This window comes from Heterodontus francisci, chromosome 14 (genome assembly GCF_036365525.1).
Source record: "Heterodontus francisci isolate sHetFra1 chromosome 14, sHetFra1.hap1, whole genome shotgun sequence".
Lineage (NCBI taxonomy): Eukaryota > Metazoa > Chordata > Chondrichthyes > Heterodontiformes > Heterodontidae > Heterodontus > Heterodontus francisci.
The window spans coordinates 45,721,162-45,747,079 of record NC_090384.1 but is presented as its reverse complement, the minus strand read 5'-3'; the positions used below and the strand labels follow the sequence as shown (position 1 = coordinate 45,747,079).

Below are 25,918 nucleotides of genomic sequence, written 5' to 3'. Positions count from 1 at the left end.
TGGAGACCATCAGTGAGGATGGCATAAATAGGAAATAGATATCTTGAAACCAAGTTGTTCAGCCTTTCCTGAAATACTGAACCACGAATTTAATTACCAGTCGCTCTCCTAAAACTGCTGACGTTACCAGGAGGCAATTGTCTGATATGTCACATGTTGCCTGCCTTTGCCCCGATCAAAGATGGCCGCTGAGCGAAGACGCAGCCGTTGCTTGGGCCTTTACCACGTGACGAGGGTGGCGGGAGCGCGAGGCCGGAGGAAGCGAGGGGGAGCGCAAGCGACTGTGGAGCTGGTGTCGCTTTGCAGAGCGGGCTGCAACCATGTCTTACAACTATGTCGTGACAGCGCAGAAACCGACCGCGGTGAATGCTTGTATTACCGGTAAATATTCTCAACGTGGAAACAGGCGTTAGCCCCTCTTTTTAATTTCGCCTATCTTGCAAAGGGGCTTGCGTGTCGGGGAACGGAGGGCGGTGTGTTTGGGCTGCTAGGGTCAGGCCTCAAGGCCTAGTCACAACATTCAACACAGCAGGGAGTCGCTGCAGCAATCTCTGGAGCAGTAAGGAAATACACAATATACTGTTAATTCAGTCAGCTTTGTTTATTTAATAATTACAATGAGATGTTAATGTTAAAAGAGCATTCACTACATCGAAAGATGTGTGGCAATCCTTTGTTTATTGTTTATGAATAACTTTCAATTAAGTAAATTATGTTGGAAAAAATCTTGGTATGTAGAACTGTTGTGACAAAATCCTTACCAAGACAAAAGGTAAAAAAAGGCCAAATAGCATTGCTTGAAGATATTGTTTCCTTTAATGTCCTTGTCTGAAAACAAATTGAATAAATTATTTGTGTAGGCAGCTCCCTGACATTTTCAAATGCAGCTTAAAATAGTTTGCACAGTTGTAACAGTTAACTGTACTAAGAACAGGGTAACAAGGAGCTGAAATCAAATTTAAGAAGTATTTAGATGGGAACTTGAAATGCCATAGTATACAAGGCTACGGGCCAAGTGCAGGAATATGGGATTAGAATAGTTGGGTGCTGGATGGCCGGCACAGACTTGATGGGCCGAAGGGCCTGTTTCTGTACTGTATGACTGACAGTTTGGATCACAATTTTTTTCCCTCCTGAATGTACTGACTATGGGATGCTATTCTGTGAATGCCAGTAGCCCTTCATGCCTCAGTTAAGTGGACATCCTTACTGACATCGTATACAGTAAATGTCAGTAGATTATTGCACTGTTGTGTTTCATCACAACCAAATCCAATCCTCTGCTCACCTAATATGCTATGTAGTGCTGGAAAGTGGGAACAGATTTTTTTTCTTTAGCTTTGGGCGCTGACCCTATATATTTTTAATTTTTATTTAGAGATACAGCACTGAAACAGGCCCTTCGGCCCACTGAGTCTGTGCCGACCAACAACCACCCATTTATACTAACCCTACACTAACCCCATATTCTCTACCACATCCCCACTATTCTCCTACCACCTACCTACGCTAGGGGCAATTTACAATGGCCAATTTACCTATCAACCTGCAAGTCTTTTGGAGGTGGGAGGAAACCCACGCAGACACAGGGAGAACTTGCAAGCTCCACACAGGCAGTACCCAGAATCGAACCCGGGTCACTGGAGCTGTGACAATGCTCCTGCATTGTTTTCACCTCAGGTGCTGTGTAAAATACAGGTTGTTGTATGGTTGGTATCACATCACTTATCTACAGAGTCACCAGAAATCTAATTTCAATACTTGAGTTTTATTAATGTGATCTTCAGTAAATTTGTTTGGCAACTTAAATCATTTATTTGCAAATAGATGTAATGAAAAGCTCCTTGACTAGCTTTATTGTATCACTTATACCTAATGCTAATCTCCCAAAAATGGTTCATGGCTTTCTGTGCCTTTAGCCATTCCTCCAAAATAAAAAGTTTGGATGAAAATTTCGTGAGGATGCTGTCCTTTGGATAACCAGTTTGGCACATATCTCATGTTAATTCTGGTATTTTCCATTGAGATGCTCTGTTCTTCCAAAGTTTTGAAAAGGATACCATTTTTAGAATGATAGGTGAGGGATTACAGCATTCGGAAATGGATTGAGTTTTCCATTTTGGGCGCTCATTATTGGTATCTAGGTTTCCCTGTTAGGACTGGTTGGATACAGTGCAAAGCTTCTTGTATTCTGCTCTTGCAATGACTCAACCGATACCTCAAAGAAGCATTTCCTACTCTAACACCTACTTTCTTTCTCGCAGCTATTATTCATTGACTTATCTTGAGAGATTTCCAATTTAGTGCCAAATTTTAGGGGCAGTGTGGGGTGAAATTGCTGGAACATTTATAGTGGAGTCTTTCAGTTTGGCTACATTTATGGAGTCATGGTTATTATGGTACAGAAGGTGGCCATTTGGCCCATCGAGTCCATTTGAACCCAAATCTCCGAGAAAAGGATAGTGGTAAGCCTGCTGCATCTTCTAGCTCTCTCTTGGTTCCTTTATTTCATCCAATATACTCCCTTCACCTCAAAAGAAAAAGCACAGCCTCAAACACTTTGCATTTCTTTGGAACCTCTTAAAGTAATTCCTGAAGATCTTTGCTGTTCAGGAATTGCAACTGGAACCAGGTAGAATAAAGCTACAGGATCATAATACATTCTATTCCCCAATGTTGACTTCACGCACCTCAATAAGGTTTGAAAAAAGGATCCTACTCGGACAACTGTGGAGGAGCAGAGCATGCCATAATGGAAAATAACAGAGACGTGTGTCAGACTGATTCATCCAAAGGGCAGTATCCTCATGAAAGTTTTCAGATCTATTTTAGTTTGGAGGAATGGCGAGCACATGATCATTGCTAGGTCAAAATCCAGGAACACTCTACCTCACAGCACTGTCGGAGTTACCTTCACCAAATGGACTGCAACAGTTCAAGAAGGCCCACTATCACCTTGAGGGCAACCAGGAATGGGCAGTAAATGTTGGTGTTGCTAGCAATGCCTACTTGAGAATGAATTTAAAAAGCACCCTGGTTACAGAATGTGGGCACAACTGTGATTCACAGAAGAGGTCTTCAGAAGAGTTTTATTGATCCATTTTTGCAGAGAGAGTGGTAGGAAATTAAAAAAAAAAGTCTCTTCTGAAAGCACTGCATGATGCTGGGATACACTTCTACAGCTGACAGGAGCCCTCTAGAACCTTATCCACGCTAAGTGTTGGCAAGCTCTTTTACTGGGTGGGTGAGTTGCACCACAGCTGTGTCTAAACCCCATTCTGTTCTCATGCACACACTTTCCAGCATGAGGTCAGGTCAGGAATGGAAAAATCCAAGATTGTGTCTAATAAATCCAATAGGGAATTCAGGAGAAACTTCTTTTACCCAAAGAGTACTAATAACATGAAACTTGCTATCACATGGAGTAGTTGAGGCAGATAGCATAACTATACTTTTTGGTAAGCTAGATAATCACATCAAAGAGAAAGAAATAAAAGGGTATGCTGATAGGGTGACACGATGAAGGGTGGGAGGAAGCTCATGTGGAACATGAACGGCGGCATAGACCAGCTGGGCTGAATGAACTGTTTCTGTGCTTTAGATTCATCCTTACTCAATGTAATCGCCTCAACAACCATATGGTAGTGAGTTCTACTCGGTAAACAAATTTCTCTTGAATTTCTTGTTGGATTTATTAGTGGACACCTTATATTTATGGCGTAAAAACAAGAAACGCTGGAAATACTCAGCAGGTCTGGCAGCATCTGTGGAGAGGGAAGCAGGGTTAATGTTTCAGGTCAGTGACCCTTCAGAACTGGCAGATATAAGAAATGTAAAAGATTTTAAACAAGTAAAGCAGGGGTGGGGAAAGAGATAACAAAAGAGATGTTGATGGGACAAGGTCACAGAATAGCTGATCAGAAGGTCATGTAGCAAAGGCAAACAATATGTTAATGGTGTGCTGAAAGACAAAGCATCAGTACAGATAGGGTGTTAATGGACTGAAAACTGAACAGCCACAAGCACAAACATGGAAAAAAAACATAGCGGGTAGGCACAGTAGAAACAAACTGAAGAGACTAAAATAAAATAAACACAAAAAAAAAGGAAAAATAAAAATAATATGGGGGGATTTTACTTTTCTTTTTTCTTTCAGTCTTCCCTTTTTTCTGGAGAAAATATGACTCATGCCATACTTGACAGTGCATTTATTCATTAAGACAGCAAGGTCCCTTAAATTTGTGACAGTCAGCATTTTTGTTATGTGTGCTCTTGTGGGGTTTTGAAAATTTCACTTGTTGATTTCTTGGTTGCTCCTTACCTTCTCAATTGCTTTTTAGTTATGTAGGTTCCACTCTGAATCAACTCCATCCTCACTTCCTTCTGAGTTGGGATTATATTTCAAGTCTAATAAATAGGATATAAAGGAAACAATTCTTATTTTTTCTAACTTTTTCATTTTATTTGCATGGACTATAAAAACATAGCATGTAAGGTTATTTGATACCTGCCGTAGCTTTCTCATTATCAGGTTCACAGGGTGTGATCTCGTGTCTGAAAATATTGGTTTAAATTTGCGCATTTTGTTTCAGGTCACTTCACCTCAGCAGATGATCTGAACCTGCTGATTGCCAAGAACACCAGGTTGGAGATTTATGTGGTAACTCCGGAAGGTTTGCGCCCTGTCAAGGAAGTGGGCATGTATGGCAAGATAGCTGTAATGGAGCTCTTCCGACCGAAGGTAATATATGCAATGATATATTAGGCTTCAGCAGTAATTTGTCCAGATATGTGGAACACGTTTTATTCCTATATAGTCTGCCAATTCTTTCTCCTTCTGCCCCTCACTTCCTGAAGATGCTGGTCATCCTCTGGTATCCTGCTTAATTTAGCATTTTTCATGAAGGTCTGGACAGTGAACGTTAGGTTATTCACTGGTTGATGAACATCACAAGTATCCTATCCTCACTGCTGTCCATATGCACTCTTCCAGCTGGAGTCACTGAATAGTGATCAAGAGTGGGAACGCTGGCTGACTTTCCTTTCTCCCTACCAGCTTGCGATGCTGAAGCTACTTGCGGTGCCCCATTAATGCTCCTGTTGAAGTCAGTTAATCTGGCACAGGCATGTAAGTGATTCTGGGATCACTGAGCTATTGGGGCGCCCAAGTTCTTTTAAGTAGGATTTTTATTATGTCATGCTAGGCCCCCACCTGCCAAGAATGAAGCACATTAATTTTGTCATGAACATTGATTTTTAACTCTTGTTGGAGCGAGGAAATGACTTGTTAAACAGATCAGCCATGGTTGGAAAAAAACATTTACATACTAACAGACATAGAAGGGGAGGAAGTGCATTCCTGGGCCTGCTAAGGAGGATACAATCCACAAGGGCCAGGACTGACCGGCTGGTCACACGACTAACAGGCTGTTCCAGGATTTTCTTTTGAACTGGCCACAGAGAGTTGAACTCAAAGACTGTTTGCTCCTGACTGAGAAGATCTCTCCTTTCTGCTCCCATCTCTTTCTCACAAGCCTCTGAATCCACTGAAGGCATGTGAACCCCAAGGGAGAAAAGTCTTCTTCAGCGAACAAGGTTTAAGAAGAATAGCTGAGCCTCAGCGAAAAGCAAGATCTAACTACAATCAAGGACTCTACAGTGAGCTTGAAGATCCATAACAAAAACCCTCTTCAGATAGTGCTTCAATCTTTTCCACTTTATTTCTTCTGTTCCATTCTTTCTCTATCTGCATGTATGTATTGCATATGCATGCTAGCGTGAGTGTTAACCGAATTAGAGTGTAAATTTAATAAATTTCAACTTTTCTTCTTTAAACCTAAGAACACCTGTCTGTGCCGGTTTCTTTGCCTTATAATTGGAAAGCGGTGAACTAGGGTTCACCAAGGGGGAGATAAAAACTTGGGTTTAAAATTAAACCTTGTTACGCTAAGACCAGGTGAAGGCTGAGGGGGACCCCTAGACACCTTTCGCACCTGGTCGTAACAGTTAGAATTGAGGGAAGAGGGTGTAGGAAAATATTTCAGCTTGCATCAGACAGGAAGGCATTGTTCAGTTTGATTGAAGCATGGATCTTCCATACATGCTTGATACCTGGATGGTGTATTAATTTCTATCTTTTTCAATTGTTTTGTAATTTTTTTCTGATTTCAGGGAGTATTTACTCTCTCTCTTGTATTTTGTGCTGTGTTGTGGCCAGTACCTATGGAACCATACCCCAACAAGAGTCGATGCATTTATGAGAGGAGAGAAAATGGGGATATAATTTTTGTTCCCTCTAATGGAGTGATGAGCAAGACTGCGAAAAATTAAGTTGACCAGACTCTGAAGACCAACCAGCTCCCACCTTGAGTGTAACTGAGGAAACTAAAGCTGTGGAATACAAATTACATTTGACTGGCCTCAACATGAGTTGCTCTTGATTGAAACAGTGAATAAAGTGTGAAATGATAGTTTACTTGAACAACTTATTTACAGAGTAAAATGTTCTTTATTGTCTTGACTATGTCAAACTATTTAGTAAACTGTGGGGATGTGCATAAATAAATTAGCGAATCAATTTGCTAGAACTGTGCTAGGAAGCAAAATGAACTAGTAAGTAATTTGAAGTTGTCAACCGAAAGAGAACATGTGTCTTTCGCTCCTGTCCATGTGCACATTCCCAGATCTTTGCGAGCTGTTAAATGGACGGATTCAATTGCATTTATAAGTTTTTGTTTGTGCATTTTCTTCCTCCTGCAGTGTGTCTCCTAGTATTTGGTATTTCAAGTACAATAGTGGCACCTGAGCTTTGCCTTAAAAAAAATTCTGCTCCCTTCATGGCACAGCATGAAGGATATCCATTGTGTTCAATGGTTAATGGAGGGAAGGCAAATAGGTCTTACTGTGCTGTGTGCGTTATTGGTAGATAATTTCAAATGAACTAAAAATGAATAGTTTTCTGGAATGGGGGATGAACAATTCTTATTGGAGTCTGACCCATAAAAAGAGTGTCAATTTTTTTGTACCTGCATTTACACAGGGGGAAGGCAAGGACCTGCTTTTCATTCTGACTGCAAAATACAATGCCTGCATTCTGGAGTATAAACAGAATGGAGAAAACATCGATATCATCACGCGTGCCCATGGAAACGTACAGGTAAAATAAAATTTTATTTCTGCATCTTCAAGTGACATGAGACTTTTTAAATGCCCCTTGGTGGGATTAGGGTTTGATTTAGCATTTAAATTTAATGCTGGATCAGCACAGCATCTCCAATGGGAATATCATAGAATGGTTGAATGAGAGTTAAAAGCAGTGCAAATTTAGTTCTTGTGTATCCCAGTGCTCCATCCTTGGTATCCTTTATTTTTTCCATAAGTTGCCCTTCTGTAACATCATTTGAAAGTAAAGGTTAGCTTCCACATGTACACTAAGGACACCCAACTGTGTGTCTCAGCTGGCATCATTGACTTCAGGGCTGTGGTTATACTATTTGACTACCTGTTTGTGAATTTCTGGTGAGTTGAAACTTCTTGCAGTTGAATGCTAGCAAAACTGAAACCAACCTGTTTGGACTTCCCGATACCCACATTCATCAGACGCTGAGTTGATTGACATTCCTGCCTAATTACTCATACTACGACCATGGGAATTAGAAGGAGTAGGCTCTTCAGTCCCTTCAAGCCTGCTCTGCCATTTAATAAGATGATGGCTAATCTGATTGTGGCCTCAACTCCACTTTCCAGCCTACTACCAAAACCCTGTGACTCCCTTGTTAGTCAAGAATTTATCTACCTCTGCCTTAAAAATATTTAATGACCCTGCCTTCACTGCTTTCTGGGGAAGAATGTTCTAAAGACTCTCAACCCTCTGAGAGAAAAAAATATCTCCTCATCTCCGTCTTAAATGGGTGCCCCCTTATTATTAAACTGTGTCCCCCAGTTCCAGTCTCTCCCTGTCAAGTCCCCTCAGGATCTTGTATATTTCAATAAGATCACCTCTCATTCTTCTAAACTCCAATGAATACATATCCAAACTGTCCAATCTTTCCTGAAAAGATCATTCTTCCCCCCCCCCAATCCCAGGTATCAGTCGAGAGAATCTTCTCTGAACTGCCTCTAATGCATTTATATCCTTCCTTAAATAAGGAGACTAAAATTGTACACTCGGCTCCAGATGTGGTCTCACCAATATCCCATACAACTGTAGCAAAACGATCCTTACTTTCATATTCCATTCCCCTTGCAATAAACGACAACATTGCATTTGCCTTCCTAATCACTTGTTCTATCTGCATACCAATGTTTTGTGATTCATGTACTAGGACACTCAGATCCCTCTGTACCTCAGAGTTATGCTATCTCTTTCCATTTAAATAATATGTCGCTTTACTATTCTTCCTGCCAAAGTGGTTAAGTTCACATTTTCACACTTGATACTTCATTTGCCAAATTTTTGTCCACTCACTTAATCTATCTATATCCCTTTACAGACTCCTTATGTCCTCCTTCACAACTTACTTTTCTTCCTATCTTGGCGTCATTAGAAAATTTCACAACTTTGCGTATGGTCCCTTCATTCAAGTCATTGATAGAGATTGTAAATAGTTAAGGTCCCAGCACTGATCCCTGTAGCACTCTACTCGTCACATCTTGCCAACTTAAAAATGACCATTTCTGCCTACTCTCTGGTTCCTGTTAGCTGACCATTCCTCTATCCATGCTAATATGCTACCCCAATGCCATGAGCTCTTATTTTGCTTAGTAACCTTTGATGTGGCACCTTGCCAAATGCCTTCTGGAAATCAAAGTATAGCACATCCACAGGTTCCCCTTTATCCATGTTGTTTGTTGCTTCCTCAAAGAACTCCAATAAATTAGTCGAACATGATTTCCCTTTCATAAAACCATGTTGACTCTGCCTGATTACATTGATATTTTCATTTCCCTGGTATAACCTCCTTTATAGATTCCAGCATTTTCCCTATGACCGATGTTAAGCTAACTGGCCTGTAGTTTCCTGCTTTCTGTCTCCCTCCTTTCTTGAATAGAAGAGTCACATTTGCTATTTTCCAATCTGATGGGATCTTTCCAGAATCTCGGCAATTTTGGAAAATTCCAACCACTGCATCTACTATCTCAGCAGGAACTTCTTCTAAGACCCTAGGATGAAGTTCATCAGGACCTGGGGACTTGTCAGCATTTAGTTGTACAAATTTCTTTTTCAGTACCCTTTCCCTGGTGATGGTAATTGTTTCAAGCTCCTCCCTCCCTTTCACCTCCTGATTCACAATTATTTCTGGGATATTGTTTATATCCTCTACAGTGAAGACAGTTGCAAAATATCTGTTCAATTCCTCTGCCATCTCCTCATTTTCCATTATGAATTCCCCTCACTTGGTCTCTCGAGGACCAACGCTCACTTTAACTCTTGTCCTTTTTAAATACCTGTAGAAACTCTTGGGCTGTGTTTTTACCTTTGTAGCTAGCTTTCTCTCGTACTCTAATTTCTGTCTCCTTATTAAGCTTTTAGTTATTCTTTGCTGTTTATATTCTGTCCAATCTTCCAACCTGCCAATCATCATTTCAGAATTACATGCTTTTTCTTTCAATTTGATACCTTTAATTTCCTTAGTTAGCCATGGATGGTGTGTCCTTCCCTTGGAGTCTTCCTTCCTCACTGGAATGTATCCTTCTGAGTGTTCTGAAATATCTTCTTAAATGTCTGCCACTGCATCTCTACTGACCTATCCCTTACCCTAATTTTCCAGTTTACTTTAGCCAGCTCTGCCTTCATGCTCTCATTGCCCTTATTTAAGTTTAAAACATTAGTCTTAGATCCACTCTTTGAATTTCACATTCAGTTTGAGGGAGCAATCATATGATCACTGCTACCTAGGGGCTCCTTCATTATGAGGTCATTACTTAATCCTGTCTCATTGCACATAACCAGGTTTAGAAAGCCTGCTCTCTGGTTGGCTCTCGGAAGTGTTACTCCACGGCACTGTCCCGAAAACACTCTATGAACTCATCGTCCAGGCTACCTTTGCCAATCTGATTAGTCCAATCTATATGTAGCTTAAAATCACCCATGATTATCGTCGTACCTTTCTCACAAGCCCCAATTATATTATCCTGTATACGCCGTCCTACAGTGTGGTTAAACCACTCCCACAAGTGACTTCTTACCATTACTATTTCTCAGCTCTACCTAAACTGATTCTACATCTTGATCTTCAGAAGTAAGGTCATCTCCCTCTATTGTACCAATGTCATCCTTAGTTAACAGAGCTACGCCTTCACCTTTTCCTACCTTCCTGTCCTTAAATGTCATGTACCCTTGAATATTCAGGTCCCAGTCTTTGTCATCTTGCAACCATGTCTCTGTAATGACCATCAGATCATACGTATTTATTGCTATTGCACTGTCAGTTCATCTGCTTTGTTACGAATGCTAAGTGCATTCAGTTACAGAGGCTTTAGTTCTATCTTTGTACTTTTTTTGTAACCTCCAGTCTTATCTGCTGGTGCACTCTTAGGTTTGTATACTTTATCCCTTCCAGCCACACTCTGATCATCATTTCCCTTATTGCTACCTTTCCCTTTTGCCTTGCCTTGGCTACTTAATTTATCAAATTTTTTCAATCTTGTTTCCATGCCACCACTATTTAATTTAAAGTCCTCTCTACCGCCCTCGTTATACGAACTGTCAGAACACTGGTCCCAGCACGATTCAGATGAAGACTGTCCCAATGGTACAGCTTCCACTTTCCCCAGTACTGGTGCCAGTGCCCACAAGTCGAAACTCATTTCTCCCACATCAATATTTGAGCCATGTGTTGAACTCTCTAATTTTGTTTACCCTATGTCAATTTGCTTGTGGCTCAGGTAATAATCCAGAGATTATCACCATTCAGGTTCTGTTTTTTAACTTGGACACTAGCTACTCAAACTCCCTCAGCAGAATCTCCTTCCGAGTTCTACCTATGTCATTGGTACCTACGTGGACTAGAACCACTGGATCTTCCTTCGCCCCCGCCCCCCAACCGTCCTCCCAATTACAAGTTTCTCTCCAACCAATAGCAGATGTCTCGAACCCTGGTACCGGGCAGGCAACACAGCTGTCTGGACTCTCCTCGGCTGCAGAGTACTGTGTCTGTCGCCTGACTATGCTATCTTCTACCACCACTACATTCCTATTAACTCTCCCCTCTTGAATGGCTTCCTGTACCGCGGTGCCATGGTCAGTTCGCTCATTCACCTTGCAGCTCCTGCTTTCATCCATACAGGTTGCAAGAACCTCAACTTGTTAGACAATTGCAAAGGCTGAGGCTCCTCCACTTCTACGTTCTGGGTCCCCATACCTGTCTCACTCGTAGTCACCCCCTCTTGTCCCTAACTATGGACCAAATCAGAAGACCCTATCCTAAGGGGTGTGACGCCCCTGGTACAAAGTGTCCAGGTAACCTTCCGCCTCCCTGATGTGTCTCAGAGGAGCTCCCACATCATGCAGTCACAACACATCACCTGCCTTGTCATTTTTATAATTCGATAATTTATTCTTTACTTGATTAACATATAATTAGTAAACCCTGCTACTCCCAATAAGCTTTATTACCACTATTAAACTTTACTAATACTAATAAAAACTTAAAATTACTGATAAAATATCTGAGTTTTGCAAGATAAATGAGCAAAATACTCACCAACCAATCACTTATCTGTTTCCCTCTTTTTTTTCCTCTAAATGTGGCGCAGACTGAGCCCCAGCCAGCTGTTTTGAAGCACTCAGACTACTTCCCCCCTCTCGCTGTTTTGAAGCTCTCGGACCGTTCCCCTCAGCATCAATACTCAGCAGCCAATCAACTTATGACTTTTGTGATGTCATTCCTGCATCAGTAGTGCATAACCTTAGTATTCTATTCTGGTATTCCATCCCTGAGCTGCATGTCCTAACCCATTTAAAATTGGAAAGTATTACTTAGCCTATAGTGTAAAATTAAGTAGTCAGTTTGAAGCCATTGGAGAGAAATAAATAGGTTAGCATAACAACATACAGAGAAGCAAGGGTAGGAGGCCATTCTGCCCCTCAAGCTTGCTGCCTCATTCAATAAGATCATGGCTGATATGATTGTGAACTTAACTTCACTTTCCTGCCTGCCCCTATAACTCTTGACTCCCTTGTCAATCGAATCCCTTGTCAATCGAAAGTCTGTCTAAATCAGCCTTGAATATATTCAATAATCTAGCTTCCACTGCTCGCTGGGCAAGCGAATTCCAAACACTAGCATCCCTCTGAGAGATGAATTTACTCCTCATCTCTGTAATAAATGGGAGACCACTTAATTTGAAACTGTACCCCCTAGTTCTAGATTCCCCACTAGGGGAAGCTAGGAATAGTTGGTGGGGTAGCTCTGTCAATTAAGGACAACATTAGTGCAATAGTCAGAGATGACCTTTGTTCTAAAGATCAAGATGTAGAGATAAGAAATAGCAAAGAAATCACTTGTGGGAGTAGTTTATACTCTTCCCTAACAGTAACTACACTGTAGTGCAGAGTATATAGGAACAAATAGTGGGGACTTGTAAGGAAGGTACAGCAATAATCATGGGTGTTTTTAATCTACATGTATATTGGATGAATCAAATTGGCAAAGGATAGCCTGGAAGATGAGTTCATCGAGTGTATTTGGGACAATTTCTTAGAGCAGCACTTTCTAGAGCCAACCAGAGAGCAGGCTTTTCTAAACCTGGTCATGTGTAATGAGACATTAATGATTTCAAAGTGAAGGAGCCTCGAGGTAGCAGTGATTTTAACATGATTAAATTTCACATTCAGTTTGAAGGTGAGAAATGTGAATTTAAGACTAGTGTTTTAAACTTAAAGGCAATTACAAGGGTGTGAAGGCAGAGCTGGCTAAAGTGAACCAGGAAATTAAGTTAAAGGGTACGTCAGTAGAGATGCAGTGGAAGACATTTTAAGGAGATATTGCAGTGAGAAAGGAAGTCTCTGAGACGGACACTCCATCCATGGCTAACTAAGGAAGTTAAGGGTAGTATCAAATTGAAAGAAAAAGCGTTATATTCTGCAAAGATTAGTGGTAGGCCAGAAGATTGGAAAGAATTTTAAAAACTAGCCAAGGCTGTCGAAAAAAAATGAGACCGAAATAAGAGTTTCTAGCTAGGAGTAATTAAAAAGGAAAAGAGTAACAAAAGTGAGCGTTGGTCCTCTTTCGAGAGAGTCTGGAGAATTGATGGGAAATAAGGAAATGGTGGGAGCATTGAGCAGATATTTTGTCTGTCTTCACTGTAGAAGACACAAGTAACATCCCAAAAATACTTGTAAATCCTGGGATGAAAGGGAAGGAGGAACTTCAAACAATTATAATCACCATGTAAAGGATACTGAGAAAACTATTCGAACTGAAGGCTGACAAGTTCCCAGAACCTGATGGCCTGAATCTGAGGGTCTTAAAAGAAATAGCTGCTGAGATAGATGCATTGGTTGTAAATTTCCAAAATTCCCTAGCTTCTGGAAAGGTCCCATAAGGTTGGAAAACAGTAACTATAACTCCTCTGTTCAAGAAAGGAGGGAGACAAAGTAGGAAACTACAGGCCAATTAGCCTAACATCTGTCATAGGGAAAATGTTGGAATCTATTGTTCGAGGTTATAGGGGGGTTCTTAGAACCTCTTAATGCGATCAGGCAGAGTCAGCTTTGTGAAAGGAAATAGTCTTTGACTGATTTATTGGAGTTCTTTGAGGAACTAACGAGCAAGGTGGATAAAGGGGACCCTGTGTAGATGTAGGTAAGTTGAATTTCCAGAAGGCATTTGATAAGGTGCCACATCGAAAGTTATTGCACAAGATAAGAGCTCATGGCATTGGGGGTAACATATTAGCATGGATAGAGGATTAGTTAGCTATCAGGAAGCAGAAAGCAGGGGTAAATGGGGCAATCTGTGGAGTGCCGCAGGGATCAGTGCTGGGATCTCAACTATTTACTTTCTATATCAATGACTTGGGTGAAGATACCGAATGTATGGTTGCTAAATTTGCTGATGACACAAAGGTAGATGGGTGAATAAGTTGTGAAGAGGACATAAGGAGTCTGCAAAGGGATATAGATAGGTTAAATGAGCAAAATAGGCAAAAATTGGCCGATGGAGTATAATGTGGGAGAATGTGAACTTGCCCACTTTGGCAGGAAGAATAGTAAAGCAGTATTTTATTTAAATGCAGAGAGATTGCAGAACTGGGTGTCCTGGTACATGATTTACAAAAGGTTAGTATGTATGTACGGCAAGTGATTAGGAAGGCAAATGAAATGGAATTGTTTATTGCAAGGGGAATAGAGTATAAAAGTAGGGATGTTTTACTGCAGCTTTACAGGGCATTGGTGAGACCACATCTGGAGTACTGCGTACAGTTTTGGTCTCCTTGCTTAAAGGATATAATTGCATGAGAAACAATTCAGAAGGTTCACTCGACTGAATCCTGGTATGAAGGGCTATCTTAGGAAAAGTTGACAGGTTGGGCCTGTATCTACTGGAGTTTAGATGAAAGAGAAATATATAAGATCCTGAGGGGACTTGACAGGGTGGATGCTGAAAGGATGTTTTTCCCCTTGTGGGAGAGACTAGAACTAGGGGACACAGATTAAAAATTAGGGGTCTCCCACTTAGGACAGAGATGAGGAGAAATTTTTTCTGAGGGTTGTTAATTCATAGAATTCTCTACCTCAGAAAACAGTGGAGGTAGCGTCATTGAATATTTAAGGCTTAGATTCTTGATTGACAAGGAGTCAAAGGTTATAGCAGGTAGACAGGAAAGTAGTGTTGAGGCCACAATCAGATCAACCGTGATCATGTCAAATGGTGGAACAGGCCTACTTCTGCTCCTAATTCGTATGTTCGTATGTGACTGTACAGGGCATTGGTGAGACCACACCTAGAGTACTGTGTACAGTTTAGGTCACCTTATTTAAGGAGAGACTTACTTGCATTGGAAGCAGTTCAGAGAGGTTCTCTAAGCTGATTCCTGGGATGAGGTGTTTGTCTTATGAGGAAAGGTTGGGTAGGTTGAGCCTATACTCATTGGAGTTTAAGTAAATAGGCTTGAAACATTCTGTGAACAATCAGCAAGATGAATTGTTCATGCAAGGCTATTTATATTGTAGTTTAGCACCACAGACATGATTATTTTCTGGCAGCATGAGGAGAGGTATACATAATATTTTAAAATCCACAGCGTGTCATTGCTGTTCACTTGTTTAATAAATCTGTTTGGAAGTTGCAACCTAATCCACAATCGAGTGAAGTGTATATTCCACTGCCTTCATAAAAAATCACATGCATGTATGTCATATAACCAGTAAGCTGAAATGCAGTAAAAAGTGTTTTGTGTTTGATCCTTAGCCTGCAAATGACCTTGATATTGGGCAGGCCAAGGCATGCTGCAAGCCCTACAAAGTGAGGGCTCAAATATGGTTTGAGATGCTGAACTCTATTTGTAAAATAAAAATGTAGACTAAAGACCCAAAAGTGTAACCTGTAGATCTCAATCTGTAACCTCTTCTGATTTCTGGTTTGATATTTATACCCCATCCTCTGTTCAGCCATCAGAGCTGATCTTTTAATTATTATGCACCCACCCTGGGCGGCCCAGTGGTTAGCACTGCAGCCTCACAGCTCCAGGGACCCGGGTTCGATTCTGGGCACTGCCTGTGTGGAGTTTGCAAGTTCTCCCTGTGTCTGCGTGGGTTTTCTCCGGGTGCTCCGGTTTCCTCCCACAAGCCAAAAGACTTGCAGGTTGGTAGGTAAATTGGCCATTATAAATTGTCACTAGTATAGGTAGGTGGTAGGGAAATATAGGGACAGGTGGTAGGAATATGAGATTAGTGTAGGATTAGTATAAATGGGTGGTTGCTGGTCGGCACAGACTCGGTGGGCCGAAGGGCCTGTTTCAGTGCTGTATCTCTAATCTGATCTAATCTGATTCCTTCCAAACCAACTTTGCCTTGGTACCCAGTTCTCTAAAGCCTATCTTATTTGATCTCGCCTCTGCTCACCTGCCTACATTTTTTTTAAATTCGTTGATGGGATTTAGGCATCGCTGGCTAGACCAGCTTTTATTGCCCATCCCTAATTGCCCTTGAGAAGCTGGTGGTGCCTTCTTTAACCACTGCAGTTCATGTGGAATAGGTACACCAGTTCCAGGATTTTGACTCAGCGACAGCGAAGGAATGGCGATATGCTTCAAAGCTAGGATGATGTGTGGCTTGGAGGGGAACTTGCAGGTGGTGGTGTTCCCATGCATCTGCTGCTGTCCTTTTAGGTGGCAAAGGTAAATACCTCTCTTCCTGCTGTGCTTCCACCTCTGCTGTGGTAAACAGCTATTGTATGTAATGTTCTATCTAATTAAAACTTATAAATGAAAGCAGAAAAAGTTGGAAATCACTTAGCAGGACAGAGAACATCTGTGGAGAGAGAAACAGTTGACTTTTCAGGTTGATTACCTTTCATCAGAACTTTCTATACCACCTATAGCAGACATTGTCGTCATGATCATCCTCTTCAGCTTCCTGTATCCTCTAACATCTGGTTGTCATTCCACAAATGCTAATATCTCTGATGTTCCTTTTAGGATCGTATTGGACGCCCCTCTGAGACTGGAATCATAGGTATTGTGGACCCTGAGTGTCGCATGATAGGTCTTAGGCTATATGATGGGCTCTTTAAAGTGATCCCACTGGACAGAGACAACAAAGAGTTGAAGGCATTCAACATCCGTTTGGAAGAGCTACATGTAATTGATGTGAAGTTTTTGTATGGCTGTCAGGTCCCAACCATTTGCTTTGTCTATCAGGTAAGAATTTGAGTTTGTAGGGGCGATTTGGAGATGCTGTGGGTTAGACACTAGCCTTTTAACTCTATTCCATAAAATAATGTTACGACTGAGATGGGAGTAGTACACTATTGACTCTAGTTCCACTTCTCCACGGGTCACAGCATATATTTAAATTTTTTCCCACTTACTGATACGGTCAATCATAGACTCTATTTTTATCCCAGAATAGAACACACCAACCAGGTTTCTTTAATAAATAACAAAATTATCAGTTTATTATAAAATAAGTCTGAACCAGTAATGAAGTAAAGCATAAACACAGATTGAAATATTCAAGTTCCCTTTTTACCTTAGCCACACACACACGCGCGTTAACTGGACATAAAAGGGATTTTTGTTTTTAGAGCTTTATTATGGACAAAAAAATCCACTTGGGCTGAATATTTGTTCATACTTGAAGAAACAGCAAATGAGATATGTTGTGTTCCAAAACTGGCATACAGTCTGGCCTCCAAGTACACGTAGACGGGTCACTGGAATCTTTTAGAACAGTTATTTTCAGGCAGCGTTGAGAATTAATTTAGCAGACTTTTCTTCAAAGACAGGCGATGAGATGAGTTGACAAAGTGGACTTGGGGTCTTTTATAGAGATACTGGAAAGCTGAGCTGGGGTGTGGTCTTCTCTGCTTCCTTGGAAGTTCTCTCCCTTTTTATACAGTTCATCTTGAACTCAAAGCAATTCAAAATCAAAACCGACAACAGGAGGTCAACCTTTTTGACCTCCATCAATCCTGACCTGTCAAATCTTTGTAAGCAGCTTCTCCAGGTGTTAAAAGTTCTCTGTTGTTTAATGAGATGGAAGTTAGGTGGTTTCCTGCAAAGGCTTGTTTTCCTCAAGACCTTTGTGTCCCTTTTTAAAAAAAAATTCCAGGGACTGTTTTTCTCAATCAAGTGGCCTTTACCTGACCCCCGTGGAAAACCCCAAAGTTTAACATTTCTTCCATCTTTCCAAAATGAATACTCAGAAAATATATTTAATGAAACAGAGGCACTTTTGTAATAACGGAAACAGGCCATTCGGCCCAACTAGTTTATGCCGGCATTTATGCTTTTCTTGAGCCACCTGCTGCCTTTCCTCATTTAACTGTATCAGTGTGATCCTGAATTCCCTTCTCTTATATACTTAGCTAACTTTCTGTTAAATGCATCTATACTATTTGCTTCAGATACTCCCTGTGGTAGTGAGTTCCACATTCTCACTACTCTCTTGGTAAAGAAGTTTCTTCTGAATTTCCTATTTTATTTGCTGGCTTTTGTTTTGCTCTTCCTCACAAATGGGAATGTTCACTGTGTCTACTCTATCACAATCTTTCATAATTTTAATCATTTCTATTACATCACCCCTCAGCCTTCTGTTTTCAAGAGAAGAGATCCAGTCTGTTATCCTCTTCTGATACCCTGCGTTTCTGGTATCTTTGTAAATCGTTTTTCCACCCTCCTATGCCTCTATCTTTTTTTTTATAACTGGTGACCAGAATTGCACATAGCTCTCCAGTTGTGATCTCACCAAGGTTTGATTGAGGTTTTACCTCACTTTTCAATTCTCTCTCTTTAGAAATAAACCCAAATGTTTGGTTTGCTTTTTATGGCTTTGTTAACCTTTGTCGCTACTTTTAATGATTTTGTGTATTTGTGCTCCCAAATCCCTTTGCTCTTGTAACCCATTTAGATTCTTCTTTTCTCATTTTTCTTGCCAAAATGTAATACCTCACATTTATCTATGCTGAAATTAATTTGCCAATTATATGCCCATTCTGCAAGTTAATATCATGTGATTTGTTGTGGTTCTCCTCACCACTGTCTATCCCCTTCCAATTTGGTGTCATCTGCAAATTTAGAAGTTGTGTTTTTTGATTCTAAAGTCTAAATAGTTAATATAAATTGAGAGAAGCAGTGGCCCCAGTACTGATCCTTGTGACGCATCACTTCCCACCTTCTGCCAGTCTGATTAACTACCCTTTACCTCTACTCTGCTTTCTGAAGGCAGTTAGATATCCATTCTACTATTTGTCCCCTGAATCTGCATTCTCTGACCTTTATTAGTGTATTTTGTGGTATCTTATGGAAGCCAGAGTCTACATAATTTATATCTATTGAATTGCCCTTGTCTACTCTGTTAACTCTTACAAAACATTCAATGAGGTTGGTCAAACAAGACTTTCCCTTTTGAAATCCATGCTGGCAATTCATTATTATATTTTTGGTTTCTCGATGTTCTTCTGTTCTCTCCTTCAATAAGGAGTTCATTTTTTTTTACAACCGATGTGAAGCTGACTGGTCTGTAGTTCCCCGGGCATGTTCTGTCTCCCTTAAATAGAGAAACATAGAAAATAGGAGCAGGATTGGGCCATTCGGCCCTTCGGGCCTGCTCTGCCATTCAAAAAAGATCATGTCTGATCGTCTAATTCAGTACCCTGTTCCCATTTTCTCCCCATATCCCTTGATCCCTTTGGCATTAAGAAATATATCGATCTCCTTCTTGAATATATTTAATGACTTGGCCTCCACTGCTTTCTGCAGTAGAGAATTCCACAGGTTCACCACCCTCTGAGTGAAGAAATTTCTCCTCATCTTTGTTCTAAGTGGCATATCCCATATCCTGAGACTGACCCCTGGTTCTGGACTCCCCAGCCATCGGGAACATTCTCCCTGCATCTAGCCTGTCTAGTCCTGTTAGAATTTTATAGGTTTCTATGAGATCCCCTCTCATTCTTCTAAACTCTAGTGAATATAGGCCTAGTCGACCCAATCTCTCATACGTCAATCCTGCCATCCCAGGAATCAGCCTAGTAAGTCATCTTTGCACACGCTCCATGGCAAGAACATTCTTCCTCCGATAAGGAGACCAAAACTGCACACAATATTCCAGATGTGGCCTCACCAAGGCCCTGTATAACTGCTGTAAGACATCCTTGCTCCTGTACTCGAATCCTCTTGCAATGAAGGCCAGATATAGGTGTACTGTTAACTATCAGCCAGTCTTCTGCCTCTGCTATCTCTTCACTAGATTCTTCTAAAATGCTCAGATGTAATCCATCTGAACCAGGGGTTTAATCATTTTTAAGTGAGTAGTTTATTTAATATTTCAGCTCTTTTTAAATTTGAAATAGTTATCTCATTTCTAATCTCATCCGTTGGCATGTCCACTTGTCCAGTTCCCCTGGTATATACTGAAGCAAAGTGATTATTTAATACTTCTGCCATTTTTCTATTGCCTGTGATATTATCCTGTCCATGATTATGTGGCCCTATTCTGATCGCAACTTTACTATTTTTATTTGTGCCTGTAAAATATTTGTTCCTTAATGGTTTAATTTTATCGTTCCTGTTTGCCTTCCTAATTGCTTTTATGATTTTTCTTTTAATTTCTTCATATTCTCCCTTGTCATGCTCTCCCCTGCTATCCATGTACTTAGTATGTCTCTTTCCTTACCCTCAAACCAGTAAGAAAAACGAAGGGCGATTAAGAAGGCTTTCTATAGGCAAAGCCGTAATAAGAGGAAAGGCAGATAGGGCTCACAGTGTAGAACTGCGCTTATTTCAGCTCTAGTTGGCAGTCCTATTCAGAGGTGCACTGGGCGGGAAATGAAAAAAAAGTTACATCGGTGTATTTGAAGGTGCTGTCCCGAGGTTCAGGTGAGGGCACGTTGTTGCAGCAGAGTAAACAGAGCTTTGCTTTTTACCTAACCTGTTTTGTATAAAATATTAAAAGTACCTGGAAATACTGGATGCCTGAACCAGGTAGCTTGATGAGCATAAAATTGACTAAATGTTAAGTGACAAAGTGTTGAGGTTTACAATAACTTGCTTTCACATTTTTGTAATTTTTTTCATTTTACTGTGTGTTTTTGGACCAGCATCCTATTGTATGTTTGAAAAGACGCAACATTAATTTCTGCTTGGTCCCGATGTTACCCCAGCCCTGCAGGTTCTGTTCCATTTAGTGTGGTTCCCCCTCTCCCCGTATATACTATTTTTATGGCTGCTACGATCATTGGTGAAGCAAGCAGGTGAAGTCATCCTGGGCCTCTGGTATTCCATAACTCAATGCAGTAATGTGCAGAAAAGCAGTGGATTTTTGCGTTTTCTTTTTCTCCGTTTCTAGAGCTGGATGTAGGTGCTTTACTTTTGCTTGGTTGTACTGTCAGGGGTGGAGCCAAGGTCAGGGACATGTTTCATGGGTACTTGCCAACTTATTGATTCATTTTAAACTTCCTTTTTAAACGTTCTACTCCCTCTCTTTTAGGATCCCCAGGGTCGTCATGTAAAGACCTATGAAGTGTCTTTGCGAGAGAAAGAATTCAACAAGGGACCCTGGAAACAGGAAAATGTGGAGGCTGAGGCATCAATGGTCATTGCAGGTTGATATCTTTCCTCTTTTTGGAAAAAGAAAATGCTCAGGAATATTCCACTTTCACCATTTATGCCCATCAGGTTTCAGAAGTTAAAAGCAATGCGGCTGAGATACTGATGATTTCCCCCAAGTTACAATAATAGGGTACAAAACTGCACAAGGAAGCAAAGCAAATAACTATATTGTATATTAGAGACTGAACAAAGTGTTGTGAGAAATATTCCCTGTAAGCTGCCAGGCTGTGTGGTTGAGCAGCAATCGTGAAGGTATCGAGCAGGCTGCTTTCAAGCTGCCAGTTTAAGATTCCTGCGCAATTGTGCAGAAAAGTTGAAAGATACTGCTCATTGAAATATACAGCTGTACACAACAAAGAGAAGTTTAGAGGAATCTTTGGTTGTGAGCCTAGTCAACCATGAATGGCATCACAACAAAGCCTGATCCTATTCTTAACTAATGTACATGCTCCTGCACCTTCTGGCAGGGGTCACTAAATAGAAGTCAGGAATAGCAATCCTGGTTGATTATTATTTTCCCTTCGTTAGCCAATTGCAACATTCCTAGTTTTGCTAAGCTGCGATCAGCTAACTCACTGGAGACCAGGGATTGAAAATGAGACCCTCTTGGTCCATATGGTTTTTAGTATCATATCAGAGTGTGCATTAAACTACTAAACCACTGATAGCCCTACTTGCTTAAGTAGGGTATTTCTAAAGTTTTCTTCCTCTTCAATCCTAGAGCTGCCCTGTATTTCGCTGATTGGGAGCTGTTGTTCCATTTTATATTCACTGTGCTGTCTCACGAAATATCAATTCTTGCTTAATTTTCTTTTAAAGTTGATTAGCCTTGCTCCCTGGCATCGCTGAGTGGTTGAGTTAAACCAGTCCATCTTGAATAAAAGTAAAATGCAAAGAATAGTTGCATTATAGTACTGAGTTGATATATCATGTGTTTTCTGTTCAGTTCCAGAACCATTTGGAGGAGCACTCATCATAGGCCAAGAATCCATTACATACCACAATGGAGACAAGTACCTCGCAATTGCACCGCCAGCTATCAAGGTAGGAAATATCAGCAAGGATTACAGAAATTCCGTGTGCAATAATGGAAACCCTTTGAAACTTTAGTTGGGTAATATGTGCATGACTTGATTTATCTTGTGTACTCTCTTGTTTCCAGCCTTCTGCATTATGGTCCTTTGTCATTCATTCAGGTTCCTTTATATTTAAAAAAAACTGTCAACAAGAAGCAGGGCGGTGCTTCTGGCTTACTTTTTTTTTTGCGGCCATGTAGCCAAAGTACTATCCTTTACTTTGAAAAGTATGACACCAATATTTGTTTGTTGTCAAACACATCCTTACAGGTCTCGCAGAGATCTGTGATATTGGGTCTTCACTATATTCTCTTCCCTGGTCCATATTATAGAGAAAGACCCAGTGCTTCCAGGAGTTGAACTGATATGGAAGGTGATCGAGGTGCCAGACCTCTTTTACTCCTTGCTTATTCTCCCTGCAAAATAAAACCCTGGTTGGGTGGCACTGCTTACCCTACTGATAGAGAGCTTTCCAATGCTTCGTCATTCTGGATCGCCTCTCAGCGTTATATTGTCAGTTTAGATCAATAGTAGTACTGTTGCCTCTGAGTCAGAAGGTAGTGGGTTCAAGCCCCATAGGCAAAATTTGAATGCATAATCTAGGCTGACGGTTCATTGCGTTATTAAGGGAGTGCTGCATTTTTCAAGATACCGCCTCTCGGATGAAGTTTTAAGCTGAGACTCGATTTGGGGGATGTAAAAGAGCCCATGATATTGTGTCCTGATCGCCATTTATGCCACACTGGTACCATTAAAACTGATTAACTGGTCATTGTCACTTTGTGTTTTTGAAACTTTGCTGTGCACAAATTGGCTGCCACACTTGCCTATGTAATAACAGTGACTACACTATAAAAATTATTAATTGACAAACATTTTGGGACCTTCTAACCACAAGAAAGGTGCTATATAAATGCAAATTCTGTTTTTCTTTATTTTTGAAATGGGAGGTTTCTGATATAAGTTTTTTTGCTAATAGGACAGTGCAGTTGATAGCAAAGACTGTCAAAAACATTAAAACGCTTCAGGGATCTGGTGTCGAGGAACTTCACACTACAGTCTTGTTCCATCTTCAGCTTTGGGAACAGGGTATTTGAGCGTTACTGTCTGAGCCAGCATCTATTGGCCTGGATTTTGCAGTCAGCAATAAAGCAATGGTGCACTCCGCTTTCCTCAAAAGAAAGCCTCACTGAGAGATCTAGTGATCTCCATGGTGAGACCTTGAACTGTCTCGATGTGCAGTTGATTATAGTGTTGTCTAATGGGAATTCCCAGCGTTGAACTGCAGTTACACCATCAAGCTGTCCAAGCAGCCATTCACATTAAAGAATTCTCACTGATGGTTAACCAGGAAATGAAAAGCACAAAGAGCAAAATAAAGATTGGGACTCAGAGGTTAAGGTAGAAGCTGAAATATCATGAATGAATTTTAAAAAAAAAAACTTATTTAAAAAATCTAGAAATTATTCATAATGGAGACATTTAACAATATTCTACAAATATAAAAAATGATATTTTCCAGATCAGATTGGTTTTTCAGCAGTAGCGATTCCTCAGATTGCTGTTAAAAACCCAATTACACCTCATTTAACAAGGCTTAACTTTTAATGGGGTTTCTAACAGCGATATCAGAGCGGAAAAGGGGAAGTTCTCGTCAAATCAATAGATTTCATTTAATGCCAGCTGTGTGGGTGGTTCAAAATGCGGTCTGTGGTGGAGTAGTGAGTGACGGACCAGTTTCAGGATTTCTGCATTAATTTACACTTGTGCTAAGTCTTGAAGTTGTGGTCAGGTTCAGAGTGGCAATGACAGCGAACACTGACATTTTGCTGTCAGAAACTCTGCAAATTCTAGGCAAATGTAGAATTAGGAGCATGGGTTAAATCTAGTTTTTGCATTTGTACTCTAATTGTCTCTGCATCTGGAAGAATGGATGTGACTTACAGACCCCACAACTTGCAAGTTTAAAAAAATCATGAGCCATAATACTATTCTGTTCCTGTTGGATGTTAGCCTAATATCTTTTCTTTGGAAAAAGTACTTTTAAGACAGATACAGATGCAATGAATTCTCATTGTGGGTGCCTGAAATTCTTGTACTATGTCTGTTTGAACTGTGGAAAACGCTTATTTGTACAGTTATAGATTCTACCGTTCTGCATGTGGTTTGTATTAGAGAACATTTTGAACTGTGTAATACTGTAGTACTGGTGGGTACAAGTTTGTCACTGATGGTAGCGGTGGGAGCAGTTTGAGGCTTTGGGTAGAACAGAAAAATTGTAATGCATAATATTAAAATATATTGGTTTAAGATTGATATCTTTATATTGGAACCAGTACACTAATTGTCACAAATGACGAGTGTTGGTGGGAATAAACAGGACCCTATACGTTGCTCTCTAGACTCCAGTTGAATAAGTTGCATACTTGAATAGCCACTTATTTCTAGTTTTACTTGGGACTGGATTATGCAATTCACAAGCAAGTAGGCACATAAATATATTTTCCTCATGGTGTTTGGCTGTTTGTTTCTAAACCCTGCATTTAATAATTACATTGTGAAACCAATAATAATGTGCTAAGTTTGCTGATCGATATGTTGTTTCACTCTTTTCTTAGTTTGCTGGGTAAAAGCATTACATGCTGTGCAGTACTGAGCCATAGGGCTGTGAAGACACTAGATTTTGTGTTGATTTAACTGAACTCTACTAAGGTTGTGACAGTTGACTTCATTGCCCTGATCTACGACTGAAAAAAATCAGTTACAGTTACATTTTTTGATGACTGTTATGTTACCCTGCCTGTCAATACTCAAGTTACCCATGAAAATGGCCTCTTGGGTGACATATTGGAGGGCGGATGGAGCCGGTAGATCTGTACCCCACCATGAGTCAGGTGAAGGAGAGAAAATTGGAAGCAGAAATAAAGACCTGTATTTAAATAGTGTCTTTCATGACCACAGGACATCTCAAGGTGCTTTACAGCCAGTTAAGTGTGGAGTGTAGAAACTGTAACCATGGCAACTAATTTGCACATTGCCAGGTCCCACAAACAGCCATTAGATAAATGACCTGATTTTTTTTTAATGATGTTGGTTGAGGGATAAATATTGACCAGAACACTGGGCCTGCTCTTTGATTAGTGCTATAGTGGGCAGATAGGGTCTCAGTTTAATGTCTCATCCAAAAGATAATACCTCAGACAATGCAGCATTCCCTCGGTACTACATGCACAGTTTTAATACCCTTTCAAGAAGTAATCACCTCATCGTGAATATATTTTAATGAGATAAACTGCTTAAAGACTTGCCAGTGTGTGCTATTTCCAAGTGTGAGGAAACTGTAATTATTCATATCGATTGCAAGGATGCTACTTCTGCAGAAGAGAAGATCTATGTAAAACATGAAATGTATGTGGTGAGGTCAGTGCTGAGGGGTGCAGAATCAAGGACAAGCTCTTGGTTAACAGAATCACAGCAACCAAAAGCACCAGGAAAGAAATGTGATGAGATAACAAAATGAGGTATACTGATCTTGTTAGCAACAGAAAGGAAGCTTGTTGGTGAGA

General features: G+C 40.5%; 1 protein-coding gene across 1 annotated transcript in view; it reads left to right on the top strand.

Moving 5' to 3' along the window:
• Positions 1–236: 236 nt before the first annotated feature.
• ddb1 (damage-specific DNA binding protein 1) overlaps positions 237–25,918 on the top strand; it is a 149,321-nt gene continuing 123,639 nt past the window's right edge. Inside the window, exons 1-6 of the mRNA XM_068046122.1 lie at positions 237–381; positions 4,593–4,741; positions 7,040–7,156; positions 16,645–16,866; positions 21,155–21,269; positions 22,223–22,320. Of these exons, the coding sequence (XP_067902223.1) occupies positions 321–381; positions 4,593–4,741; positions 7,040–7,156; positions 16,645–16,866; positions 21,155–21,269; positions 22,223–22,320 (762 nt within the window). The 5' untranslated portion in view covers positions 237–320. The remainder of the gene's footprint in view (positions 382–4,592; positions 4,742–7,039; positions 7,157–16,644; positions 16,867–21,154; positions 21,270–22,222; positions 22,321–25,918) is intronic.